The sequence below is a fragment of the Myripristis murdjan genome, chromosome 16 (assembly GCF_902150065.1).
Source record: "Myripristis murdjan chromosome 16, fMyrMur1.1, whole genome shotgun sequence".
Taxonomy (NCBI): Eukaryota; Metazoa; Chordata; class Actinopteri; order Holocentriformes; family Holocentridae; genus Myripristis; species Myripristis murdjan.
This window is the reverse complement of record NC_043995.1, coordinates 20,222,536-20,250,112: the sequence shown is the minus strand read 5'-3', so window position 1 is coordinate 20,250,112 and position 27,577 is coordinate 20,222,536. Positions and strand designations below refer to the sequence as shown.

The following is a 27,577-nucleotide window of genomic DNA, read 5'->3' as shown; positions in this document are numbered from 1 at the left end:
AGAGAAAGCGAAGAAGAGATTCAATTCACCAGTTTCAAAACATCCCAGACTACAGACATAATCCCAAATCATCTTTCCTCCTCCGTGAGTTACCATTACGACATCCTAGACCTCAACATGTACCAGTGTCCCCAGCAAGAGAATGCCTCCATGCTGGTAAACTGCGACAGTATTCAAAATTGCACGCCATTCGAAGGTGTAGCTCAGTCATTCCCTATCCCGACCCAGGACCCCGAGCACCATCCAGTGCCAACACCCCCCCATGAGGATGACTGGCTGTTCACTGACATCCTAGAGGACACGAGGTCACATGAGTGCTAGTGAGGGAGGCCAGTTTGTTTCATATTGATGTGAAGAACTCTGTGAGTCATGTTTCAGATTTTTCAATTTGTATGTTTAGGGTATAGGGCAAAACAGGTGGAAATGACATTTTCGTTATTTTATTGCAGTGCAACAACACAACTTTAAATAATTTCATCTTTGTCATTTCAAATCATATCAGGAATTTCATAATCACTCATACTTTCACAGAGATTAATATTCAGAGAATTGATATTTCATAAAAAGCGATTAAGTGCAGTTAAGCCCCTTTTGCACTAAATGCAATCTAGGGTTTTCACTTCAGTCTTTTTCCTGTTTTTTTAAATTTTGTTTGTGGTTGCAAATGTTTTCCTTTGACCATCAAAAAGAACTCCACACAAGCCTTTCAATATGCATTACTCATTTCTGGCCAAAATGTCACTGAATGCCCCTTTCACACTAAACCCTTGATGTGTGTGTTTGCTCAAGCTGTGAACTCTGTGATCTCAGCGTGTGTGTGAATCTTGATCCATTTGAAGTTGTGTAAAAGTGGTCTTACTGTGTGTAACATCAATATTGAAAGTGCTGTTATTATATTCGCTATATTAATAAACCATGACAAGTAATGCGTACTAATACTAATGCCTTCTGTACGCTATATGGTGAGTGCGTACATGTGTTTGTATTTCCTGTGCGTGTGCTGGTGTGTGTCCAGCCTGTGCACTCCCAGAAAGAAAGACAGCCACACAGAGATCAAAACCAACGACATATATTAAAGTTAACCCCGGTCAAATGTTGTATAATTACAGCATCATAAACAAAAACAAAAACAAAAACAAAAAAAAGGCTAAACAATAAAACACATTTCCAAAAATTTTCAAGTTCCACAGTAGCCATGAACAAACACAGAGAGAAAAATAACACCTTTACGAAGCACCAGCCTTCTGTCCTGCTACAGGCGAACAGACACTTCAGGCGATCCGTTCTCGTTCCAGCAGCTCGACCCACATGCCTCGGGATTTTGACCCACCAAGGCGCCTGAACACCACATTTAGACACCGATATGACATTTTGACATTATAACATTAAAGTGAACAGACAGTTAAAGTGACAGATTGTATCCTGATAACACGTGATACCAGCCCAGCTGACACAAAGTGCTATGTCGGGCTCTTTGAGATCTGTGACCTGACGCAGCAGGCGCTATCTACTGATGATGCTCGGCTGTGTTTACCCCCATTAGTAGTGTGTAAAGTGCAGCATCCACACGGTATCTTACAAAACACCCCATTCAAAAAACAGAATCCTTTGCATATCGACAAAATAAAACAATCATACGTACAGAAAATAAACACTCATAGGGCATTAAATATATGTCGTTGCTCAGTAGTCAAAGACAAGCTCATTTTTGACTCAATTATCCTTCAGTTTGATCTTTTATCATATTCACCTGTCACTAAAATTTAATTGCGGTGAACCTGGCTTGGCAAAAAACATAGCTTGACGTGTCAAACAGTATGGATACACATGGGACGTTTTGCCTTGGAACTACTTTACATGAATGCAGGTGTTTTTGTTATGTCGGTATTACCTTTGCAACGCTGCTTCATTATAACAAACCACTGGTTTTGTTCATCCCATAGGCAGAATGGTATCAAGAATGGTATCAAGAGGGAGCAGTAATGATAAGCAAATTTCAAAAAGCGCAAGCAGACACCCCTGATTAATGAACTCCTCTGGTCCTGTGTGTAATCAATGGTATAAGCCGACAGCATCAGTAATTCTTTGCCATGTACTGTGTATTTCCACATGAAAACAAAGTATTACAAAAAATTACAGAAGCACACGTCTGACATCAACTACACAATCTTTATCTGCTTTACTTCCCGTTGAAAATGTAAGCGCAAATTACACCAAACGTGTCCCAGTTAATTTAGACATTTCTCTGTGTGTCTCAAAGTAGACGTCACATCAACGTCCTGTACAGACTTAAAGCTGCATCAGGCATACAGGTGCTGGAGGGGGGGCGTCAGAAACAAAAACAAAAGGGACTTTACTCGTGTCAAATGATACATAAAACATGAGTGAAACATAACTAGGCAGATGGGAGATGTTTCACTAAAGAGAAAACAATCTTTAACGCCAGGTTTGGGAAACACTGTGCCCGATCCAGATTGATAAAAAGACACCTTTCACATCAAACTGTTTTTTTTTTTCTTTTAATTTTTTTGGGACCGCACATAATTTCACCAGTTCTCTCTTTCATTAGCTTCAGATAAAAAAACAAAACTGTTTGTTCTTGCCATTCTCTTCATAAAAGTGTTTTTTTTTTTTTTTTGACAATTAATTCCTCACTGTTTCCATTGTCATATTAATCTAACACTACTACTATTTGAAAGCGCCTTGAGTCTCATGCTTTTCTATGCAGGGATTGTGAGTAGAGAGTTTTCTCTACTAACGAGTTCATCCAGATACGTCACTGGATCTCAGTGGAACATCTAACCAGCCTCTACTCCTGTCATCTACTCTATGCTATATACTACTCTATGTTTACTACGAATTTAAGTCCCTTTTCTCATCCATACGCCCACCATTTGGTTAAACGCAAAAGCTTTGTTTGATTAATAATTTACACAGTTAATCAGTAAAAATCAATATTACAATGTACAAGATGCTTGTTCAAAATAAAATATGATGCATTTGATAAAAATGAGTATATCAGTCTAAAACATAACAGAAAAAAAAAGAGATTCGTTGTCACAATTTCATCTGCTTCGAGTAAAAAGATAAAATGATACAGTTCCCCACGGGTTACCTCTAGAGTTAAAGTTGTTTTGCTGTGGTACACATAACATAGATTTCTACCTGTTTCTGCGAAGAAACCAAGATGACAAAATTATACAGCTCCACACTAGCAATGACCTAAACCAGACAGATATAGTTAAACACCAGCAGGTCAGATTAGGTCTCCCATGGACGCTCACCTCTCAGATCTGAAGGCTAAAGCTGACTGGGAAAAAAACAACAACAAAAAAAAAAAAATAAAAAAAAAATAAAACCTTTGCTGCTGACTGTAACAACGCTGAGCTTCATGGCTGTGAGAATGTAATAAAGTTCAGGCAGAGAGGCGCACGATGACGGCCCCGCCTGACTCCGGTGTCAGCACTAATCATAATAACATGCTTTACCCACAAGACGCGATCATACAGAAAACAACCAGCAATCAATAACTTAGGTTCATATTTAGATGGATATAAATTATACAAATCCAAACGCCTGTAGTCAATAAGAAGCAATATGATAAGACTTAAGTTAAAGAAACTATCTATTACTACCTACTGCAATATCTAACTACATACTGTTCCTAATCTATAGAAAAAGGACATAATCACTTGAGAGCACCTCAATGCAGCGGCGCCCCAAGCTGCACTGCATGTCGGCTGCTGTTAGTGGTCGTTTATGAAAGTGACTCATGAGCAGTTGTTGGTGTCGTTATAATTATAACATATGAAAAATACCAATTTGTTATGGAACTAGTTGAGTGACGCTCACGAGGTTAGCGCAATGCTTTACAGTTCCCCATCAGCCATTTACGATAAAAAGTTAACACTGGCTTCTGCTCAGTTGGACGATAAATATTAACTACCTGCTCTTTTTTTTTTTTTTGCTCTCTCTCAATAAAAATGTGTCATAACGTGTATATATTCTCTTTCTTGAGCTGTTTTTCCTTTCCCGTTTGTTCGAATAAGAGGCTCACAGATCAATTCAAGTTTCAATTTGTAGGTTTTAAAATGTTTAGTAGTAAAATACAAAGATGTCGATGTTGTTTTATCACACCTGCAGTTAGAGCATGGCCTGGAGACACACACGTACAGACACCTAACCATGTGTGTGCAAGACTTCCACTTGCCTCGCTAACTATTCTCTGCAACATGTAGATTGTCTCGATCTCTCTCGGGAATAATTTCACCCTCGTGTTTTAGTCCAGCAGCCCTTTGCGAAATTAGGTAGATTGTATGTTCTAGCTATCCTCGTCAAAGACTTAAACATGGCTTGACACTGAAATATTTCATTCGAGACGCGATAGCCGTGCTGTTTTCTTCTCTGTAAGCGCTGTACAGCATCATGAAATTTGACGATATAATAGTTTTCCCCCTTGGGAATTCTGGGAGATGTTTAGTTTTCCCAGAAACACATAACCTAGACGTAATCCAGGGATTTACAGTCTACGGTTTTGTTCTGTCGCTCAGTCCATTGAAATTAAAAATCAATTCCAGTTGGTTCTTCATTGTAGAATATCGTTTTGCGTGTGTATGTATGTTTTCTGCTCTTGCTCGGAAAGTGGAGGTAAAATTGCCAAGAGCAGTGACAAATCAGTCTGTTTTGGTGTGTGTGTGTGTGTGTGTCGTGTTGTGTGCATGTGTGTGTTTATCTGTAATCTTGTGTAATGTGCTATGTGCATGTTGCTCCTTCACCACCTGAGAAGCTGAGGCTATGAGAGGCCGATGCGTGTGTTTGTGTGTTTCTGTGTGTGTGTGTGTATGCGTGTATCTCAGAGTCTGTGTGTGTGTCACTCTGTGTTGTTGAGGCTGTAGGGTGGTGGGGGGTCCAGGCTGTGTTCTGAGGAGGGAGTCGGGGTACCCGGGGGTCCAGAGGAGGGAGTTGGCGACGCAGGTGGCTCCTCTGAATCCGAGTTCTCCAGTGACAGGTCATCCACCAGAGCCCTCCGTCCTCGCATCGCCAGGGGCAACGGGGCGCGCCTGCAGAGGGAGGGTGCGCGTTAACGTCTTGTGGCGAATGTGACATGAACCGTCTGAGCCAAGGGGCCCCCAGGGCGGTGATTTCAAAGAAAAACTACTTACATAAATCAACCATGGAATTAATTAAGATGTTAAATCCGTTTAAATTATTAATCAAGCAACCCCCAAGCAAAAAAAGGGAGAAAAAGAGTGTAATGCCGAATTGTGGGGGCTGCATTTGAAAAGTACTTTGTGGTGATAAAAACAACAAAGACAAATCCCTCTACACAATGAAACTAATTACATACGATATAGAGGAACAAATGAACTGCATGTAAAATAAAGAAAACAACAAATGCAAGCAAAACATGCACATCACATGTATGTATATGGGTTGGTATACCACACCCACCCCCGAATTCATAGACACACACACACACACACACACACACACAGTGACCTACTTCTCTGGTCTCCATTCAGGGATGCTGAGAGGTGGTGTGACGCAGACAGATGGACAGTGTGTCAGTGTTAGACGGGACACAAATGGATGCAACAAAAGAGCAAAGCAAAACAAACCATATCATGTTAATGGGGATCAAATCAAAACACAACAAATGATGATCATCTATTCGGCTTGTGTTTTTTTTTTTCTTTCTGTAGATGGAACGTTCAATGTATACACACATTACATGACACACACATAAAAAAAAAACAAAAAAACATGGAAGTACACACACAAACACACATACAGGGCTGCAGTTACCTGAGCTGGCTGCGGAGGGCTGTGATCTCCCGAGTCATGCTCTGGCTGCTGTCGGTGAGCTCCTCCAGCTCCCTCTGCATCTTCCTCTTCTGAGCGTTGGAGCGTGAATTCTCCTCCTCCACCTCCTCCAGCTGCCTCTTCAGCTGCCTCAGCCGGCCCATGGACTTATCCAGCTGCAGGAGAGGAGGAGATGGGAGGAGAGACGGGAGTGGGTGGAGTGACGGTAAATGAGGAGGAAAAGTGATAGTGGGAATTTCAGAGAAAACAGGGAGAGAACAAGGCAAGAGAGGGAAGGAGATGGATAGAAAAGAGAGATTAGTCTGAGAAGCGGACGACTGATAGGGATCAGGAGTGAGATTAAATCTGACAGATTATCAGTGATGATGTTTAGGGAGGGGAGTCAGTGTCTCTGCTGTGGATGAGGGATTTATTTTGGGAGTGGAATATCCCCTACCTTCCCCATGTACACACAGATGCCAGAGCAGGATTAGGATTAGATTGGATTGAGCTGGATAAATCACTCATTTTGGGATGATTTTTCAACACTCTCCTTTGTGCCCCGAGGCAAAATTAGAACAGCAAGCTTAGCTCATCTGACCCCATTAAACTATTTATGGATCTGTACCTGGTTCTATTGTTCTGTGCTGCTTCCTATAGCTCCATGTAGGTTCATTATGTGGTTGTTCCGCCTGGTCTGATTAGGATCGGTCTCGGTTCCATACCTGCTCTCTGTACTGGTCTGCATGTCTCCTCTCGTCCTCCGCCTGCATCATCACCTCCTTCAGCTTCTTCTCCGTCTTCCGCACCAGTTTGTTTGCTATGGCTCGCTCCCTGACAGAAACAAAGACCAGGACGTGTGACCAATTGTGCCAAACAATCTAAGATGTAACTGTTTGTGAGCATGTGTTTGTGCCAGGGTAAACAAAATCACTTATTTTAGGCAGTGTTTTCCCCCCTTGAAGTAAGAAACGATGGAATAATATAATTGCATTGCCGCTGCCATATGTTTAATTTGAAATCAGCATTTACCATATCCCACATTACAGTCCCACTGCTGGACACTAACTGCAAACTTTTCGGTGAGCTATGACTCCTGAGCATATTCAGCATTTCAATGTAAATGGGATTGTTGCTACATTCAATAACATCACTGTCATGTTATTTATGTCAGTACACCGAAGTTGCTATTAAGACACAGGCATGATTTTAAGGCTAATGACTGAATAAATGAGGGAGGGGTGGGTGTTTTGTTGTTGAACAGCTGATAAGCTTACAGACCTTTCTCACAGCTGCCAGTTTTATCATGATAGCAGGTAAACACAGATGTTCCTGATATTAATTAACATTCCATTCCATTTATGTGAGTATAGCAGAGCCTTTCCAGTGAGCAAGCATGAACACCACCAGAGCCCCAGCTCTGTTAGATAGAAATGGAACTGAACCTTAATTAACGTCATTAATAAGACCTGTGTTCGCCCTGCTGTTCATGTCAACATGGCTGCTGTGGAAAAAGACCTACTGTTGATCTCAAACTGGCAACATTTGCCACTGAGGTCAATGTGAACCTCACATAAGGGCTGGGCAATATATCAATATCTTGTAGATCTTGTGAAATGAAAGTACAGTAAATGTCGTCTGGGCTTTCAAATATCGTCTTTTCCTGGTTTTAAAGGCTGCATTACATTAGAAATACAATTTAATTACTAGCTCGTTCAAGCTGTGTTATTGTCTCTACCTGCTTGGTCATCATGTCCACATTACTAATGATTGTTTAGCAAAATGTCTTATGTATAAATATATTATGAAAGCACCAACAGTCATCCCTACAATATCGTTGTAATATCTAAATTGAGGTATTCGGTCAAAGATATCGTAATATTTGATTTTGTCCATATAACCCAGCCATACTTCCCTACTTATTCCAATTAGTACAGAGTGTTGTCGTAACCTCGTATCCAACCAATAGACATGATTCTGTAAGAAGAGTAAACAACTATATGTTGACTACATTTACATACAAATAAATGATGCAACCATTGCTTTTACTCTAATAATGATAATAGTTTGATTAGGTTGTTTACATGAGCAATACAAGTAAATACTCTCGTGTGTATGCCATGTCATGTTACCCAAACTGTTCAATGTACAGGCAAAGTCTGCAGTCCCACTCTGTATGCAATAATATGTTATCCACAGGCTATATGCTGATACAAATAAAATCACATCTCCATGTGAGGACTTTGCTCCTTTCATTCAAACCCCTGTGCAATGCCTTGGTTGTAAATTTCTTATAATAGCTGCGTGGGACTGTACAGTACCTGTTTTTGTTTGTTCAGGGAGCTCGTGTGGGGTCAGCATTTTATCGTATTGTTTGGCTGCCAAATTTCTGCTGCTTCAGGCTGTTCTAATGAAAACATGCTCCATTTTTCTCATCCAAAACACATTTTTGTCGTAAATTGGAAACAATCGTCTAGTCATAGGCTCCCACTAGTCACCTACAGTGGACCACTGCAGACAGTAGCCCCATTTACGCAAGGGTATTTGACAATTCAGCTAAAAAATGTGAATATGGTGAAATGCAAACAATGTATGATAATTTACAAGGGTTTACAAGGGTATTTTTCCCCAAAGCCAACATTAACTTCTGACTCTGGTGAGAGTGCACTCAGATGGAGTGTGCAGATGTGTGTCACTCACTGTCTCTCCTGCTCCAGCTGCTCCTCCATGGATTCTATCTTGGCCTCCAGGGCGGCGACACTGAGCCTGTGTTTGCCCCTGACGGCTCCCTCCAGCTCGCCCAGCCTGGTCTTCAGCTCCTTGTTCTGCCTCTCCAGCTGCTCACGAGCTGCCTCGGCCTTCTGGGTCAGAGTCCTCTCTCCCTGCAGCTGCACCGTCAGAGTCTCCACCTGCACAGGAAGCAGAATGACAGCAGTGAAACTCTGCTCATATGCACATGTGTGTCTACATGCTTATGTGCAGGTGTGCATGTGTGACTGTATGTAAGTGATGAGTGTACATCCACCTATAGTCTCTAAAGTCAGACTCCCTTTTCCACAATCTTCTTTTTTTTTAAATTAGGCGGAAGCATCAGACAAATGCTGTTGGGAGAGACTAATCTACCTGTAGAGCCGTCTTCCTTTGTCTCTCTGCCAGTAGCTCAGAGTTACTCTGCTCCTCCTCCAGCTCCTCTTCCAGCTGAGTGACTCGTGCCTCTAACCTCCGCTTCTCTTCACACAATGCTGACCTGGACACACACACACACACACACATACATGCACACAAACACAGTCAGTAATGCCAACACATGTACACAAACCAAATTACACAAAATCAATTTAAATATAGCATTTCGGTAGTAAAGTGATACAAACTTTCCAGAGGTGCTGTTGACCATCTCGTCGGCCATCTCGTCTCTCTCCTGCTGGGCTTGCCTGCGCTGCCTCTCAGACACAGACAGTTCCTACACATGCACACAGAGAAGAACAGAATAATGCTGGCTCACATACACGCATTACATACAACAGTAAGATCCATGTTAAGCACAGTATTTATCATTATCTCTGTTGGGTTTCAAGCACCTCAGTGAGCTGCAGGACTTCTGCCTCCAGGGTTTGGAGGCGCTTCTCGCTGTCTTTCGACTGGGCAACCACTTCGTCCCGAGCCAACTTGGTCTCATCCAGCTCACGGAGAACTTCCTTCATCTGAGCCTGAGAGATGTGAAAACAGCATTGAAATTGCAGGGTTTTGGCAGGTGACGTAAATTACTGGAAAGGTGTGGTGGGTTGAGGGTCTATTTTACCTGCAGCCTCCGTAGCTGCTTCACTCCCTCCTCCCTGCCACGAGAGGCCGTCTCCACCTGGGCTTCAGCATCCTGGAGCTCCGCTTCCAGCTGTTTCTTGACAGACACGGCCTGCGAACGCTGACTCCTCTCCTCCTCCAACTGGCTTTCCAACTCTCTCACCTGGGACAGGAAGGAGGAAGGGAAGAAATTTAGAGCACTTTGGGGAGAGGGCTGAAGCCAAACAGCCACCCGCCTGTCCTTTTCTCTGGTCTTTCCAGCTGTACCTGTTTGCTGAGCGCCCTTCTCTTCTCCTCCCCCTTTTCTTCATTAGTGCTGATCTCCCTCTCGAACTGAGCCTTCAGGGCCTGCAGGGTGACCTCCAGCCTCAGCCTCGAGTTCTCTGCCTCGGCCAGCTCCTCCTCCAGCTCCTGTGTTTGAACACGCAGGTTCTGGGCTTCTGTCTCCAGGGCCCTCCGGGAACGCTCCAGCTCATGGACCTGCCACAGGAGGAGATCAGAGGGTGAACGACTGCAGACTGAGACACCGGACTGAGGAATAAAGAAAAAGCAGAGAAACAGAAGAACAGGACTCCTACATTCTTGCCAACGTCATCCTGTTGATTGACTAGCTGTTCCATTTCCAAACGGAGCTGCTTGTTGGCCCTCTCCAGCTCCTCCCTCTGGTCCTGGGCCTCCTACACACAGAAACACAGGGAGCTTGCATTATTATCACACTTGAATCTATACAGACACTCAAAAACCATGATACCAGCTTCACTGTAGCAACTGATGCAAGACTGGAAGAAAAAAAAAACATTTTCCAATATATGATGTGAAATATCAACATATTGAATTATTTAGTGTTTTGATTTCATTTCTAAAAAGATTTAAGAACATCAATACTCCTCTAGGCTGCACTGACTAATAATGAAAAGAAATATAATTTGTCTATCTATCTATCTATCTATCTATCTATCTATCTATCTATCTATCTATTTCAGGGTCAATTTGTATTAAGTGCAAATAGTAAAGAAGATACATAATGTTTATCTATCTATTTAGATGGACAGCAATATATTGAAAAAATATGAGTAATTATTGATATGAGTATGTATTACTGTGCTTCACATATTGCTGCTTTAATATACTGAAGCATATACTGTGTTTTTTATCCACACTGACGAAGAGGGAGAGAAATTTGCCTATTTTTAATATTATATTAAAAATGTAAGTACTGACTTCCTACATGGAAATGTATGATTTTATAAGTGGCACTATATTTTCCATTATATCATCATATATTTTGTTGCATTAGGGAGTGGGTTAAATATTGAAACTATGTATTCTGTTACATAACAAAAAGCTCACAGTGAAAAGAGAAAATTGCGAGCTCTTTGGAATAAATGCGGGCACAGTTTACCTGCAGGGCTCGGGCCAGTGCCAGAGAGCGAGTCTCCTTCTCTCTGCTGTCTGCCTCGGCTCTGTCCCTCTCCTCTGCCAGCCGAGCGCTCACCGCCTTCTCCTCTGCCAGGCACTGACGGCAAAGAGCAGAGGGCAAAGGTCAGGGGGTCAGAGGGCAAGTGAGGACAATTTAGGAATGGTGACGCTGTCATTTTCTTCATTTTACATGTTACAGAGGTCGTAACTGGTGTCCCCTCTTAAACTTTACCCCCTTTTCTGTACAGTTACACAATAACATGGCTGTCTATGGCTGAGCGATATGGCAAAAAAATCATAGTGAATTAATTTTACAGATACTGCAGTATGATTAACAGTTTTAGTATGAATGATAATTTTTGCATTATAATTTTCATATTCAATGAAAAGGCTATTAAGATGATGAAGGTGTGATTTATGGGGTCAGTACCAAACTTACATACATTCTTACATCTGGAAAATACAATTTGGAGACTAGTGCGTCTCTGTAGCACCATAACACTTTATTTACAACAATGATTTGCCAGACATTTTATCTTTACTAAATAAATTCCAGCTGGATATTGCACTAGGCCATATTGCAAATTTGATAATATCTTTATTAATTGTTCAGTCCTACTACCCAGTGCCTAGATTGTCACAGCCTGTGCTTCTTAAACAGATGACCTTCACTCTGTGACTGACCTGGTCAAACTTCTTCTGCCTCTTCTCCAGGGCCGTGCAGTTCTGCCTCTCTCTCTGCAGGGCCAGAGTCATGTCCTCGATCTCCTCCCTCAGTCTCTCCCTCTGCCGCTCTACTCTCTCTTTCTCCTCCTCCCTCTGTCGCTCCCGCTGGATGGCGCTGTCCAGCTCTCTCTGGAGCTTCCTGCGCGTCTCCTCCCCGGCCTCCACCGCAGTGTTCACCTCCTCCGACTGCTTCCGCAGTTCAGCCAGCTGCAAATGTGGGAGAGACACTGGAAATGTCATGGATCCATTCACTGAACCTTCACCTAGCAATAACCACTTCTTTTAAAAAAATAGTTTTGGTCTGGTTGGCATGTAGTCAATGTGTTTTTACAGTGAGACACTGACTATATATTCTTTGTACAGACTATGAAAACAACTATGAGGACAATAGCACTCTATCTACATCAGATACAGAGCTGGACATGACTGTGTACCTGCTGGGTGTGAGTCTGGATCTGCCGGGTAAGCTCCTTGGCTCTCTCCTCCTCCTCCTCTACTCTTTCCAACAGTCCATTCCTCTCCTCCTCCAGCGCCCGCACCCTGGAGCCCAGAGCCAACTTCTGACGGGTCTCCTCCTGCAGCATTTCCTGACAGAGGACAGAGAGGACAGAGAATGTCAACTAAAGATTTGTCCAAGTCTCTGAGTGTATGTGAGTGAATGTGTCAGGGTTGATGGCTGCTCTTTCAGCCCCCTTATTTAAAGAGGATTTCCTCACATCATTTTGAAAAGTGAAAATTTTAAATTACAGTAAAATTCACATGTTGAAGTGACTGAAGTGAAACCTGATAAACACAAACCAGGGGCATGAATATGGGTTATGGAACATGAAGGGGTTCAACCACTGAAATCACACTTAGAGTGATTATTCGTTTTGTTTTCTTAATATGAAATTACTGTATGATTCTCTGCACTTCATGTTTCTGTGTTGGTGATGTTGAGAGTTCAGTGAATCAGAGAAACGAGGGCCCATCCCCAAGATATATTTATTCCTGAAAGCTAAACAGAAAAGCATTTTCAAGTTGTATTTAAAGTGAGGTACTGTGCCAAAAATGTTTCAATCCCAGTGGATCTTCATCAGACCAGCCATAGTGTGCAAGCTTTTCTCTCTCTCTCTCTGATACATACTTCTCAGCTTAGACACTAATTTAAAACAGATACACAAGTGACTACTGGTATTCCCTGGAAACTGAGGTGAACAGTATTTTCTAGTGAGACACTTTATCTAATATCGATATAAGAAAAAATGTGACTTCTGACTGTCTGCAGCAACAGAGCGCTTAGCAGATGTCACAGGTAGCCAAAATATTATGGTACAGTATTTAAAATGTGATGCATAACTAATTTATGATGTGTAATACCCTGAGCCTTACTTGTCTAATTTCTGAAACAGCCATTTTAGTGCTCTGGCAATCACCTCAAAGTACCCAGGCCTCTGTTTAAGAAGTCTGGGGACTCAGCCAAATAGCCACAGCCACAATGCTCCTGACCCAAACCTGATGAGTGACTGTGTATGTGTGTGTGTGTGTGTGTGTGTGTTACCTGTGCGTCATGCAGCTGGCTCTCCAGGCTGCTAACCTCCTTAGCAAGACGGAGGGATTTGGTGTCAGATGAGGACAAACTGTTGGAGAGTGACTCGATTTCACACTGGAAGAGACAGGAAGGAAAGGAGAGAAAAAGTCATCAACAAAGAACCAAAAGATTTGTCTCACTGCTGCACTAGAAGCTGTTTCTGTAAAATTTTAAACACCAAAAGCAACAACTAATGAGTAATTGAACATACAAATTGAAGGCTCAGTATCAGTGCTCTCTCTTTCTTATCACCTGTAGCTTGTGCACTCGTTCCTCCCTCTCCTCCCGCTCTCTGTCAGCCTGAGCCAGGCGGGCGGTCAGCTCCTGCAGCTGGCCCTCGGCCCTTTTGCGGCCTCTCTCGCTCTCCATGCGGCCTCCTTGGAGGGTCTTGAGCTCTGAGGTCAAATTCAGCCTCTCCTCCTCCAGCACCGCCTTGGCCTTCTCCAGGGACTGACGTGCCTGGGAGGGAACAAGGACAACATATTAAGCACTACGCACATCATAGGGTGCATGTACGTGTTTGTGAGTGCACTGAACATCACTGAACAAGTGCCTGTGTGTGTCTGTGTGTGTCTGTGCGTGTGTTCGTCTTACTCTCTTGCTGTTGTCCAGCTGTTCTTGCAGATTGTCTATAGCCGCGCTGTGTTTGATTCTGAGCTCTGACAGCTGGGCCTCGTGTCGTCGTGTCTCCTCCTCCACACACCGCTGCAGCTCACTTAACTCTGCCTCCCGACGAGACCTGAGAAAGGTGGGGAAAGGGGGGGGAAACAATTATAAGCGAACTTAGAGCAGTTCCTGAGCTTCCATTTACTCTCTTATGCAAGGAGAAAACATGAAGTCATGTGTAGGAAAGTGCATAAACATGCACAGTTCACAACCCACACACTTTCCCTCCCTCAGTCTCTCTTGTTCTTTCTCTCAGTTACATTTTCAGTGACAATTACATTATTGATCTGACAGTTAAAGAAAAGCAACATTGCTGAAGCAGTGTAAATAATATAATTTCCCCCCAAAAAAGTGATTTAAATGTGTTAAAAATGCAAACAATTAAGAGAGAATTTTGAAATGCAGAAGCGCTCACAAAAATTGAGCAGAGAGTGGAAAAAAGTTCAATTTTACCACTTTATTTTTGGCCAAGTAAAGCAAAGATTTTAATGTGTTTTGTCCTTGAATTGATAATGTATCTGTCACCTTAGCTCCTGCTGGGCAGCGGTGGTGTCCAAAGTGTCCTCTAGCTCTGTTCTCAAGGCCTCCAGCTCCTCCCCCAGGTCTCGCCTCTGCTTCTCTGCCCTTTCCCTCATCCCTCGCTCATTCTCCACCTCTTCCTTGAGCTCAGACACCTGAGACATGGCCTCCCTCAGAGCCCTCTGAGCCTCGGCACGACGCGCCCCCTCCTCCTCCAGCCTGGGACAAACACAAAGTGAGACAGAGAAATGCATTCCTTTCTAAAAATAATCACCTTTTTCCGTGCCACTGTGTCAAATGTACATCTTGCTGAGTCTCACCGGCCCTGCAGGGTGGTGATCTCCTTCTCCTTCTGAGCCAGGCTGCCCCGCAACTCGGCGGCCAGCATTCCCAGGTCAGACAGCTGCTCCTGGGCCTCCACCGACTCATTCTCCATCCTCCTCCTCCACTTCTCCTGCTCCAAGCGACCCTGCTCCTCACGCTTCAGGCGCTCTGCATGCAGTGTTGAGACAATGTCAGCTCCCAGCTACAGCAGCATTAAGGCATTAAAGTCAAAGCATTCAGACAAAGACGGGATCATATTCATACTACTTGCTGCCAGTGCTAATGTGACAGTGACTGATAAATTAGCCTCCCAGACATTAATAAGTTAAGGAGGTTGCTTTCTTTTATGTGGATCTATTTGGTTCGTAAAGCTGTGACAGTGTCAGATAAACATACAATCCAGCAGCCACTGTGGCCGGCGGATAAAAAAGTTAGTTTCCTGTCCTGGTTGAGATACTATTGTTAGAATAATCACCCTCTAGGTCAGCGATGACAGCCTCCTGCTTATTCTTGAGTTTGTTCAGACTTTTGGTCTTCTCCTCTTCCTCAGTTAGCTGGTCGGTCACCTCACTCAGACGCTCCTCCAACTGCTTCTTCTCCTGCTCAGAGACGAAAGATGGAGGAGAAGATTAAGGTATTATATTAAAGATATACATGCACACATGAACAGACGATGATGAAGCAGTTCTGATGTTCACCTTGCTAAGTCGGTCTCTCTGCTCCACAGCATTCAACATGTCTGTCTCCAGACTCTTCACTTTGGTCTCCAAGGTCACCTTCTCCAGCAGGAGACGCTGTCTGGCTCCTTCCTCCTCCTCTAACTGCTCCTCCAGGTCCTGACAAAGAGAGGAGAGAGGGGGAAGGAGGGAGGAAGAGAATGATTAAAGAAAGACATAAGGCAGGGACAGATTTTTTCCTGATTTTTTTTTATCTGCATGAATTTCTATTAGGAAAAACATAGTTCTCTATTCTGTACTGTGCTTTCTGTCGGCATATTTGTGTAAACCGATACAGGATATATCACTGCCTGCCCTACCTGCACGTGCTGCTGCATCCTCTTCTTCTCATTGGCCATCTGTGCACTCCTTTCCTCCTCCTCCTCCAATCGAGTCTCCAGCTCACTCAGCACTTCCTCCAGCTCCTGTTTCCTACTGGCCAACCTGGCCCTCATCTCCTCCGCCTCTGCAAACAGCTCCGCCTCCGCCTGCAGCTGGTCAGCCAGCACCGCCTTCTCCTCCATCAGCTGGAATCAGACACAGGGTGGGGGGGTTAAGTTTGGGTGAAGAGAGATGGATATGTAACAGAATAAGGGAGAGGATTGTTTACCTGTGCATGTTTCCTGTCCAGCTCGGTGTAGTCCATCTCAACACGGCCCAGTTTGTCCTTGGCCTTCTGAAGCTCCGCCTCCCTGGCCTGGATCTCCTCATCCTGTCGGGTCACCTGCAGCAGTGGCTTCACCTGGTGTGATGGAGCAGAGGTCAAGGGCCACCCTTTTTCTACCATGTTGTTTGATTCGTTAGATTCTGCCAACCAACCCAGCTTCATTACCTTATTATTGTGATCATTTATGCTACAAAACAGGAATTTTCTGTTTCATCAGCACAGTTTAGAACTGCTTTTTAAACCATTCCACCTGTTTTATCAGTGCACCATAACAAAACTAAGCAAAGTAAAGTAAAGCAAAACTAATTCAACTCAACTCAACTCAATTCAACTCAGTTGAACTGGTGTTACGTTACAGATGTGTATACTGCACATATCATGCCGATATTTTAGACACACTACCTTAGTGAACAAACGCCACCACTGCCAGTTCCTGAGTTTAAGGTAGGCAGCACAGTTCCTCTGCATCACTCTCAGAGCGCTCAGCTGCTGCTGCTTCTTCAGGAAGGCTCTGAGTAATGAAAAGAACATGGAGATACATCAGCAAAAAACGTGTGCAAGTCACCTCTAAATTATTTAATTTAATTGTGTAGTTTGGTCCCTTTAAGCAAAGAAAGAATACAATAGAGATAATAGAGCTAATCATAAAGGTTAAAGATATATTAGGCAAGATATTTATTTAAAAATACACCCATCTTATAAAGTTAAGACCAAAAATAAGGTAACAATAGAGAAGACTATCCCATCCCCTGAAGTGAGACCCTGTACATGTTTAACACAACTCTGTCCACAGGAAATGATGAATAAAAACTTAGTGTAATAAATACACATTTTACAGTCCATTAGCACAAAATGACCCTGTTATAACTGCAGGGGGTTTGATAGGCCTGTTGGTAAAAACCAACAATTCAACAATTACTACAAAGCAATATTATTTGGTCCACAGGCACAGCCCCAATTATTTCTATTGCGGTTTAAAGGAATATTTTGCCCATAATGCATAATTTTTATATCAAGTACTCACCATGTGCTGTCTTCAACAAAGAAAACTTTACTCACAAGCCTTCATGGTAAACTCATACTACAAAAACACCAGGCATGTTTGATCCATGGAAATCCATGGATGGAAAAATATTGGGTCTGTAATTTTAGGATTTTATCAACAAAACGCTATCAAAAGCTCACACTGACGGCTGGTATTTTTGAAATATGAATTTAAATCAAAGCTTGAAAATAAAACGTTCTTTGGATTACTACACTTGTAAACTAGTGTATTTGTCTCTATTGTAAAAATGTGCCTTTAATGTGCCATTAAATACAGCAATTACAGGTCAAAATTGTGTTGGTGTTAAAAGTTAAAATTCTCTCTGCCATTTAGAGCTGCCATTATGTGATGTTACCTAGTTCAGCTTAAAACATGACTAAATATAAACAGCTCCTCTCCTTCTCAGGTAATGTTTAAACTCAAGTAGCAATCATACTTGCGAGCGAGGTAGCCTCTGGCGGCACTCTGGAAACGTATGATGGTGTCAGTGATCTTCAGGTCTCTCTCTTCCTCCAGGTGAGCCAGGACTCCAGCTCTGAAGAAGACTTTACTCTGACCCACCCTGAACAGGTTCTTGTCCAACTCCAAAGCACTGATCTGGACAGGAAGAGGGGATACAGGCAATGGTGGTCAGTACTTCTTTTACCCAAAGGATCATAAATGTTTACACATGTTCAGTGTAGCTACTGAAGGATAACCAAGACTCACCATGAGCTCCGACGCTTGTTTGCCATCCATGAAGGTGCGAGGAATAGCATTAGGAGTCAGGATCTCATATCTGAAAGACAAATCAGTTTGAGTGAGTATATATGACACTGGAAAACGTGTACATCCAATGTGTTACTGAAGGTGCTTTAGTCAGTGTGTAATGTGTTTGTGTTTGTGAGAGAGAGAAAGGGACAGATGGTGATGATAGGTGGCTCATTCAGAGCTTGAGTGTCTTGTGTACACAGTAGCGCGCACACACACACACACACACATAAACACATAAACACACACACCTCTGCCTGAACTCCTGGAAGGGGATGCGGTTCGGGAAGCCCTGTCTGCAGATACGGATTCCCTCCAGGACTCCATTACACCTCAGCTGGTCCAGCACCAGGTGGGGTGTTAGCTTCCCAGCCTGAGAGAGAGAGAGAGAGAGAGAGAGAGAGAGAGAGAGGGAGAGAGAGAGGGAGGGGATTGAGTGTGAAAGTGAGAGAATGGGAAAGATAAAATGAATTAAAAAAAAAAAAAGAGATAAAGAGAGACAGATTAGTTTCAGTTTGCTGCTGTGCTCAGCTTTAAAGCATCATCCACACTCCCGTCCCCTTCTCCCCCCTTCAGTCCTGACTGTCTCACCCTCTTCTCGTGGTTGGGGATGATGCAGCGCAGGAAGTTGGGGTTGGTGTTCCTCAGCGTGGCCATCAGCTTGGTGAGGGACTCCTTGTAGAGCTGGCCCACCGTGCGGAACATCCCCTTCTTCGTCTTCAGTCCTGCTGCTCCGAACGTGACGGGCGCGCTGTTCTCTCCTGACGACACCTGGTCCAGACCTACAATCCTCTCCACTGGACAAATGCAAAACGGAGGACAAATGTCTCAGACTCAGCGGCACTGACCAGTTAGACATGGAGCAAACAGAGCCATAGATAAACGCAGTGTTTGACAAACTTGATTTCAGGCGTTGCATTTAAGTGGATGCCATGTTGCTGCCATAGCAAAATGATTTAACTGGAGAGCAGCTTTCCATGGCGCCTTTGAACATGGAGGGCAGTTTGCCAAACCCATCTACTATCTAGGCTCTGGATGGGTAGTGATGTCAGATGGTAGAAATTTAATTTGGAGCCCATTCAGGATCACATTTTTGCCTGCAGTCCATTTGTATAAACCTCTGCCAATAGCAGTTGTTTTGCAAATTATTGGGCGGTGCGTAAAGTAAACTTTTATGTGATCCTGGAAATGGCCTTGGTGACTAATCGAGAGCATGCTGCTATCTTGGCGATGTGTGCTATGCCTAAGTTCTACAAAGCCAAGGTGAATCAAATGCAAAGTAATGTCAAAGAGGCACATCACACAAGCACAGCACTGTTACTAAAAGCAAAACCTTGGCGAGAGAGCAAAGAGAGAACAACAGAGCTATCAACATGACAACAGAGCAAACAATATGTGGCACTGACCGGCTACACTACAAACAGCAGCTACAGTCACGAGCACAAAAATGACAACAAAAAGGCAACAGCGCTATCAAAAACCGGGCAGACAGTAAACAAAGGAATGCGAGAGGAGGTGGGAGTGAAGAATGCGAGCGTGACACACTGAGGAGGGAAAAAAAACCTACTGTCCGAGCCATTAGCCTGTAGTGTGGCATAGGAGTCAAAGAAGTAAACGCGAGGAAGAGTTTGAATTTCTGAGGCAGGAAGAAGGGAAGGGATGTATAGGGGGAGAAAAGGAGAAGGAAGTGAAGAAGAGCCCAAGTGGCCAAAGAATTAGTGGAAATGAACAGAGCAAAGAACAGGAAGAAAAGGAGGAGGGTAGATGAGCGAGCAAACAGAGGAGAGAACAAGAAGGGAAAAAAAAAAACAGATAGATGAGTAGACAGTGGTTGGAGGACAGAAGGACAGAAATAGTTGTGTGATAGAGAGAAAGAGGAGAGAGAGAAATAGAGTTAATACATTCTGAACTTTATTCATTTATATAAAACAGACTGGAAATGATACCGAAGAGAGGGAAATACTTTAATTGTTCCAATCAAAAGCACATTGATTTTTGATTTTTGATGTATGCATGTATATATGATGTAATCTAATGTGATCTACTCTATACACTCTACTACAGAGTTCAACTAGTGCAGATGGCAGTGAATGTGTGTGTGAGTAAATGTGTCTCACCCTCTCTCCAGAGCTCAGAGATGAAATGATCAGAGGACTGGTGGAGAAGAGACGCCACATTGTCGTTCAGAGGATCCATGTTCTTCACCAGCCAATCATCCGCCTTATAGTCCACCTGAGTGTGAGGAGATGAAGTCAGGAGACAAAAGGTGAGATATAAGTTCATCGAGGGACATGAAGATTTTGGACTTGATTCATGAGATTCAGAAAGATACCAGCTGAGGAGAATCTTAAAAAGGAGGGCAGGTTACCTTGCCAGCATAGTGAATGATGGAGAAATCAGCTTCCTGCCGAGGCTGCCGCGGTTTGTAGTATTTCGGATGGCTGCCCTGCTCGGCGGCCAGCTTGTCCACAAAGGAGCGGTCTGTTGCCCGCGGGAACCAACACTCTTCATCCAGCAGGGCCAAAACACCAGGGGGGTGGGCCTACAGACAGGCAGCCATTCATTCTGAATTAAATATACTTTTACTGATGAAACATGAAAAATGCACTGAAGTGGTCTGAGTGTCCTTGCTAGATCATTCAGTCTGTTGTTCCATACACACTTTAGGATAAACTGTGCTGAATTTCAATAAACAAGTGGCACTGTCCCGACAAAGAAGACTGGCCAGTAAACATTTGCAGTGCTTTTTGGTCTTCATACTTTTGAAAACTGAACAAGTGAACGTTGTCCCCCTCCAATGGTGCATCCCCTCCCTCCTGCCCCTAATACTTCTGGTCCAAAATCTGTAATAAAGGGCACAACTAGAAGTGGGTATGGCTGCATGTCAACTAACTTGTTGGCAGCTACACGCCAAGTCAGAGGACACCTCACAAGGCCCTCTTTGGAGAAACTGCAAAAAATCTGAGGAGGAAGTGGGTATGGCCCAATCGGTGTGAGAAGGTAGTTCCTTAGCCCAGGAAAAACCTTGCGTACAAATTTTGTGATGTTAACACTAATTTGTTGGGCACTTATGCTAGTTTTGGTGATGTTTCACGCCCACTGCCACAGCCCTTTTGATTGGACGGCCTGAAAAGTTCATCAGGTCTTCTGCGGCCCATGGCATAACTGGTCAAAGTGTTTTGAATCCATTCAGAAGTTGTGAGTCTTTTTGTGACATGCCACACCCCCTTTAAGCCAGTGTATGACGAACACATGCACACTGACTCATAGTCCCCCCTCTCTGATTTCATCAGGTGGGGGACAAATATCATTAACTCGATACAGCTGATGCAGCGATGGTGTATTTTTGGAAGTGTTTCAGGTGAGCAACCACATACAGTGTTTGCTCACCTTGCAGTGACTTTTAGTGGTTCACAGTATAAACCTCTCATCCTGTTCACTTCTTATGGAAAGTTGGACTACATCAGGGAAAGCAGCCCTGAAAATTTGAACTTTAGAGCTACAAATTCTCATTTTCTTGTTTTTGAGATAATTAGTTTAGCGTATGTAATGACATTTGTATTTGCATGAGGCACTGGAACAAACACTGTAACAGGGAAGATTTTGGTTTCTATTACTTCACAAAAATGGACAAAAAAAAAATCTTGAAAATATTCCTTTGAAAAATGTGTGTCTACCGGTCTCTCAATGAGGTCGATGCAGGGCTGCAGGTCCAGGCCAAAATCGATGAAGTTCCACTCGATGCCCTCGCGCTGGTACTCCTCCTGCTCCAGGATGAACATGGTGTGGTTGAAGAGCTGCTGCAGCTTCTCGTTGGTGTAGTTGATGCACAGTTGCTCAAATGAATTCAGCTGGAGAAGAGAGGGAAGACAGAGAAAAGGTTCAATCCTCTATCATGTCATGCAGTTAAATAAAATGCACACACACACATGCTTGTTCTTCTGCCTTGATAAATGCCTGCACTTGACTACAACCATAACAATTACACAACCATTACCCCGACCTTAAACCTACACCCTTACTCTAACCCTAAATTTGCCTTGTGGATAAGTGAGGATCAGCCAACCCAAATCACAAAAACATTCTTATTTTGGAGGTATAAAACTCTGATTTTATTATCACAAGGACATTCCTTTTGTAATCTCATCAAATTACCAAACAACAAATTGCTGAAAGCTTTACTTAAGTCTATCATTTCAGAGGAAATAACATTTCCACTGAAGTTATGAGTACAAGGTGAAGGTACAAAAGTTGTTGTCATTCCTACTGTTAAATCTGAGCAAATTACCTCCTAAGGCAGGGTTTTCGCAATGAACCCCTGATGTAACACGATACCTACACAACGTAATTATCTGAAAATATATAAATAACCTACTGCTTAACAGACAAACAAACCTGGAAGATTTCAAAGCCAGCAATGTCGAGGATGCCGATGAAGGAGGCTCCCTGCCTCTGGCGGCGGTCCAGAGCTCTGTTGATCCTGTGGACCAGCCACCTGAACAGACGCTCATATGTAGCTTTGGCCAAGGCCTCCACTGCAAAGTCAGCCTAGTGAGACAGACAGACATACAGATAGGTCGTTTGCACAGGGATCAATCATGGTTTACTTGGATGTGCACAAATGTATGCACCTCACCTGTTCTTTAGTCTGGGCTTTCTGGACATACTCTCGTCCCACTTTGATCCTGGGGGTGAGGATGGCCCGGGTGAACTCCAGCACACTGATGCCCAGCAGGTGGCACAGTTTTTGAGCTGCTGTGTCGTCAGGCATGGACGCCTGGTCCTGGTTCTTCTCCTTTGTGAAGGAGATGTTCCCAAACTGGAGCACCGAAGAGATCACCTTCAGCATGGCTGAGGAGGGGGAGAAGAGGGGGAAGGAACAGCAACAGGAGCAGCGATTAAATAGATATGAGAGGGAAGATTACTGCAATCATTATATCCCTTCTTCTCTTTTTTCTTTCTGCTCCCCCTTTTCATCCACCCCTCCTCTCCCTAACTCCCACCATCACCCATTCTCTTACATATTGACTCCTCTTCGCTGAAGCCCATAATGGCCATAGAGTCCATGGTCTGGGTGAAGTTCTCCGAGTCGCTCTGACCAGGAACCGGTATGGAGCCTCCGCTCAGGAAGCGGTACTCATCTGCACTTCCTAGCAGCAGCTCCTCTGAGGGAGGGAGGAGAAAAGACAGAGATAAAGGTGTGACAAAAATAAATAAACCAGGAATCAGGAAATTAATGAACTGTTTTAGAAATTATTTGCAATTTATACAAATAAATAATTGCAGCATTTCTTAATCATGAAATGTTCGACTCTGCTCACTCCTTGTGGCGTCTGAAGCTCCAGACAGCAGCTGGTAGAAGATGTGGAATGTCCTCTCATCCTTGGCCTGACGGATGGCCCGCGACTTCTCCAGGAGGTCTGGATTTACATGTCAGGGACACGTACAGCAACAGCACAGCAGGGTGCTCTCTACACTTATGTATTAGTCTAGATTTCATTCTAAAGTTGACAAGTACAATAATTAGGCTATAATTTAACTTTCTTACTTCCAAATTATGATGCAAGGGATCTTGGGCTATGATGAGATGACAACAAACGTCTTAAATTTTGGAAAGGACCACAGGCTAAGATCAGAAAACAGATGGCTATAGCAAACAGACAGTCAAAGGCTTTTTCCCCCCTGAAATGCCTGTAGGTGAGTCAGTCAGTACAGCTGGAGCTCAGGAAGCAAAAATCTGTCTTGGTGATCAGGTGGAGTGTGCCAGTCTCCGAAATCAAAAAATATATAAAAGGATACAGGTCTCAATGTTGGCACCAACAATGTAGCCCGCCACATCAAAATTAATTCTGATGAATTTACCCTGCAGAGGGAGGAAAATTCATTTAATGCACCAGTTATTTTCTGTATCACATGTGTTGGTGTTATAAACGTAGGCTGGACTTACAAATCTGGAGGAGTTGTCGTTCTTGACTGTCTTTGCGTTGCCAAAGGCCTCCAAGATGGGGTTGGCCTGCAGCAGCTGTCTCTCCAGCTCGCCCTGCGACACACAGGACACATGGAGTCAGCACACTGGAGAGACACAGGCCTCTACGGCAGCCACATGGAAGTCCGTGAAAGACTTCGATAGGGCCTAAATGCCAAAATGCACCAGTGACACATGCTCTCTTTAATGTATGAGTACTGATTTACTGTGCTGAATTCTAACAGGAAAAAAAAATCATTCAAGAGCAGTGACACAAACAGTGCATTTAGGATGCAGAGCTACACACAGCATCCACAGCCCACACAAATCCCAGAGCCAGGTCCAAATGGTTCTCAACGTCAATACAGCAAAGAGTAACAGGCCCTCATAACGATAACCATCATCGTTCTTACTTAATGTATTCAAATTGAATTATGATGCATTTTGCAAAGCAATCAGAGTTCAGCCATTGGTCAAACCCTGTTTGGTCAGTTGAGAAGCACTGTTGTCAAGCAAAGAGGGAAGAGGGAAAGACAGAAGCTGCAACCTCAGGTGCTAACTACATATGTTGGCTGTGTATTAGCTGATGCTAGCTAGCTGCATTGCATTACTGAGGTTGTCGCATTGGCAGTGCAGTAGCTGTCGTTGCAGCAGCAGCAGCAGCAGCAGCCAGAGAGTGTGGGCATCAAGGGAGCGAGCTAGTGGAGGCGCTTACAAAACCTCAATCAATCAAAGAAGGCCAGCCAAGCAACATTAGAAGCCATTGACTGACACACACATATGCACACACACACACACACACACACACACACACACACACACACACATACAGCAGGAGGATGCCAGCCCTTTGAACAGTGCACAGTGAGGTGTGTACACTTGTTAACATATATAACATGTACATAATTGCAATAATACAGTCACCACTCTTACTACCACACCAGCACGACCTTTACTGCATATACACATACAGTACATTTAGGAAAGGAAGCACCTCTGGAGCAGAAATGCTTCACTGTTCTACAGGTAAAAGCCCGTGGCTTTCACAAGTCATTGAGTGGGGGCAGAGGGGGTCTAACGAGTTCTGAAATTGGCCCAGCCCAGAGTGAAAAGTCACCTAGAGTCCCAAAAAAAAAACAGGCTTTTTTTTTGGACAGAGCCCAGACAGAACAGCCAGATAGAAATGCATCATGTAGAGAAGACATGAGCCCCTTCAATCACTATCATAACAAAAAGTCTAAATAATACTCACATAGTGCACACTCTGTAGAATTGTGAGAAAATGATGTTTTCAGGAGAGGAAAATGGGTGGATGGGTGAACAAATGGTCGATGAACGAACAAACAAACAAAAAAAAAGACAAATGAGACAACACCAATAAAAAACCAAAGATTACAAACAAACAAAACAAAAATATACAGTACAAGGCCTGGCCGTTATGAGGAGCATATCAGAAGTGACAGTTCAAGGTTTAAGGTTACGCTGTTGGTTAGTCAGTAGCATCACGGAGGTCATTGGGCAGAACAGGACAGGACAGGACAGGACAGGACAGGACAAAAGCACAGAGGTAACTCACCCTGTTTACCATACTGCTGCCTCTTGGTAAAGACCTAGCACCGTCCATCTGAGCATGCAGGAAAGAGAAAAGGACAACGCAGAGAGAAGAGTGCAGGGAGGTAAGGTGCAACATCAAGAAAATGAAGGAAAAGAAGACAGACTGACAAGAGAAACAAGAGGAGAAGCTTCATGAATTTGAGGAAGGCCCATTATAAGATAAACCCCAGAGTCCATGAAGGGACATTTGTCTGGGATACTGAAGCTGCAGCGCCAAGAACGCCTTGGAATCGCACAATAACTACGTGTAACTTAAGAAAGAAAGACAGAGGAAAGTGAGGTGATTCAGGTTGAGTGAGAAATACAGTGGACAGTAAAACAGCAGCAGTGTGTGTTGTTACAGTAAATACAGGAGTGCTGTTTTGCTAAATAACACTCCAATAACCAACCTACTCCCTACTCCTCCTCAAATTTTGGTTCCTTGTCTTTAATCCGTTTCCCTCCAACGTCCTTTATCACCTCTTACCAAACCTCTCTCTCCTTACATTATTTCCGTCTCTATTCACTCAGCTTTATTAAACAGCCTTCCCTCTCTGTTTTTTTTTCTCTCTCTCCCTCTCTAGCCGTTCTTTTTCTATCCTCACTTCTGTGGCCTCTCGTCTCTCTACTGTAACATACCTGTAAAGAGTCTTTGTTTCTTCCCAGAGTCCCACTCTTATGGGAGGAGGCAACATGAGCCAAATACTGGATGACTTTCTTAGTGTTCTCTGTTTTCCCTGCTCCGGACTCGCCTCTGGAACACACACACACACACACACACACACACACACACACACACATACACACACGCACACACACCAAGTTAAGAACTAAGAAACACATACAGACGCACACAATAAATCCCATTCTATTTACAAATGGGTCCATCATAAAGACACAAGCACATGCACATGTGGCCACAGTTTGAAAGATACATAAATAAACATTAAAGCGAGAGAGCACACAGGAACAAATGGCCAAACACACGTTCATCACACCCATGAATATAGAGAGGCCATGCAGTGCATTCAAAGCCACAGGTTTAAACAGAAAGCAGGTGTGGCGGATACAGGCTCTAACAATATTGTTGCTTTTGGACCAGAATAAAGGGGAGCGGTGTAAAAATACTCGGGGCTGTAAAGGATCTAAAAGAAGTCTCATCCCAGACAGATTTAGAGGCTGAACCGAGATGGACCTAAAAGTGGGATCCTTTACAATGACAGGAAGAGAGCAGCAGGAAGACAGCATGACAGAGAGACGGATGGCAGGCAAGCAGGTAGCTAGACAAGACTTAAGAACACGCACACGCACACACACACACACACGCACACACACACACACACACACACACACACACACACACACACACACACACACACACACACACACACACACACACACACACACTCAAACGCCATAGAAGCAGACACTCCCAGTGCGTCCACAGAGTTTTTCCTCGGAACCAACTACAAAGAAACCACAGAGAAACCGGCTACTCACGTGCAGAGGATTGACTGGTCTTCTCTGTCTGTGAAGAGAAAAAGATCACAGTCAGTCAATGACACAGTTTTAAATAGAGAAACCTATAAATCTATAAAGGGAAAAAAAAATAAACACACAGATAAAAAGGACTATTAAATAGATAAACAGGCAGGCAGGCAGATAGATAGATTTGCATACAACGACTGTGTAGTCAGTGAACCATTATCTTTTTCAGTCTGTTGATGCATTCGCTTGTGGTACTTTGCCAAACCATAATTACAGACTCTTTCTGCTGAATGTGTCTTTAGAAATAGAACGCGACTAGTTGTTCTATGTTACTCCATCACAGTTTGGCTTAATTAGTTGACATCAAAATCACCTTTAAAATGCGACCTAGCAAGCTCCACAACCGCTGGTAATTGTAGGCCTACACAAAGGCCGTATGGTATGGGTGTATGGAGGAGGCCGAACATGCCTACTGCATTTTTGTCCAAAGTTAGTTACATTAGCTGACTCATGCTACAACGAGCCT

The 27,577-nt window shown here is 43.6% G+C and overlaps 1 protein-coding gene across 2 annotated transcripts in view; it reads right to left on the bottom strand.

Moving 5' to 3' along the window:
- Positions 1 to 1,053: 1,053 nt before the first annotated feature.
- The window catches only part of myh14 (myosin, heavy chain 14, non-muscle), a 33,925-nt gene continuing 7,401 nt past the window's right edge, over positions 1,054 to 27,577 (bottom strand). The window contains exons 5-46 of one of the 2 annotated variants that reach the window (XM_030071692.1): positions 27,064 to 27,091; positions 26,203 to 26,317; positions 25,547 to 25,594; positions 25,223 to 25,234; positions 23,953 to 24,045; positions 23,805 to 23,868; positions 23,327 to 23,425; positions 23,027 to 23,170; positions 22,642 to 22,856; positions 22,401 to 22,553; positions 21,683 to 21,856; positions 20,374 to 20,547; positions 20,123 to 20,237; positions 19,573 to 19,641; positions 18,597 to 18,802; positions 18,257 to 18,378; positions 17,964 to 18,033; positions 17,692 to 17,852; positions 16,613 to 16,721; positions 16,154 to 16,285; positions 15,864 to 16,070; positions 15,526 to 15,663; positions 15,303 to 15,426; positions 14,824 to 14,995; positions 14,510 to 14,722; positions 13,913 to 14,057; positions 13,571 to 13,777; positions 13,289 to 13,393; positions 12,183 to 12,335; positions 11,707 to 11,955; positions 11,006 to 11,119; positions 10,182 to 10,280; positions 9,871 to 10,083; positions 9,605 to 9,766; positions 9,384 to 9,512; positions 9,177 to 9,265; positions 8,926 to 9,049; positions 8,503 to 8,711; positions 6,528 to 6,636; positions 5,806 to 5,978; positions 5,504 to 5,527; positions 1,054 to 5,060 (exon numbers count right to left, since the gene is read on the bottom strand). In XM_030071692.1, the coding sequence (XP_029927552.1) occupies positions 4,871 to 5,060; positions 5,504 to 5,527; positions 5,806 to 5,978; positions 6,528 to 6,636; positions 8,503 to 8,711; positions 8,926 to 9,049; positions 9,177 to 9,265; positions 9,384 to 9,512; positions 9,605 to 9,766; positions 9,871 to 10,083; positions 10,182 to 10,280; positions 11,006 to 11,119; positions 11,707 to 11,955; positions 12,183 to 12,335; positions 13,289 to 13,393; positions 13,571 to 13,777; positions 13,913 to 14,057; positions 14,510 to 14,722; positions 14,824 to 14,995; positions 15,303 to 15,426; positions 15,526 to 15,663; positions 15,864 to 16,070; positions 16,154 to 16,285; positions 16,613 to 16,721; positions 17,692 to 17,852; positions 17,964 to 18,033; positions 18,257 to 18,378; positions 18,597 to 18,802; positions 19,573 to 19,641; positions 20,123 to 20,237; positions 20,374 to 20,547; positions 21,683 to 21,856; positions 22,401 to 22,553; positions 22,642 to 22,856; positions 23,027 to 23,170; positions 23,327 to 23,425; positions 23,805 to 23,868; positions 23,953 to 24,045; positions 25,223 to 25,234; positions 25,547 to 25,594; positions 26,203 to 26,317; positions 27,064 to 27,091 (5,651 nt within the window). In that variant the 3' untranslated portion in view covers positions 1,054 to 4,870. The remainder of the gene's footprint in view (positions 5,061 to 5,503; positions 5,528 to 5,805; positions 5,979 to 6,527; positions 6,637 to 8,502; positions 8,712 to 8,925; positions 9,050 to 9,176; positions 9,266 to 9,383; positions 9,513 to 9,604; positions 9,767 to 9,870; positions 10,084 to 10,181; positions 10,281 to 11,005; positions 11,120 to 11,706; positions 11,956 to 12,182; positions 12,336 to 13,288; positions 13,394 to 13,570; positions 13,778 to 13,912; positions 14,058 to 14,509; positions 14,723 to 14,823; positions 14,996 to 15,302; positions 15,427 to 15,525; positions 15,664 to 15,863; positions 16,071 to 16,153; positions 16,286 to 16,612; positions 16,722 to 17,691; positions 17,853 to 17,963; positions 18,034 to 18,256; positions 18,379 to 18,596; positions 18,803 to 19,572; positions 19,642 to 20,122; positions 20,238 to 20,373; positions 20,548 to 21,682; positions 21,857 to 22,400; positions 22,554 to 22,641; positions 22,857 to 23,026; positions 23,171 to 23,326; positions 23,426 to 23,804; positions 23,869 to 23,952; positions 24,046 to 25,222; positions 25,235 to 25,546; positions 25,595 to 26,202; positions 26,318 to 27,063; positions 27,092 to 27,577) is intronic. The other variant, XM_030071693.1, reaches the window with a different exon arrangement.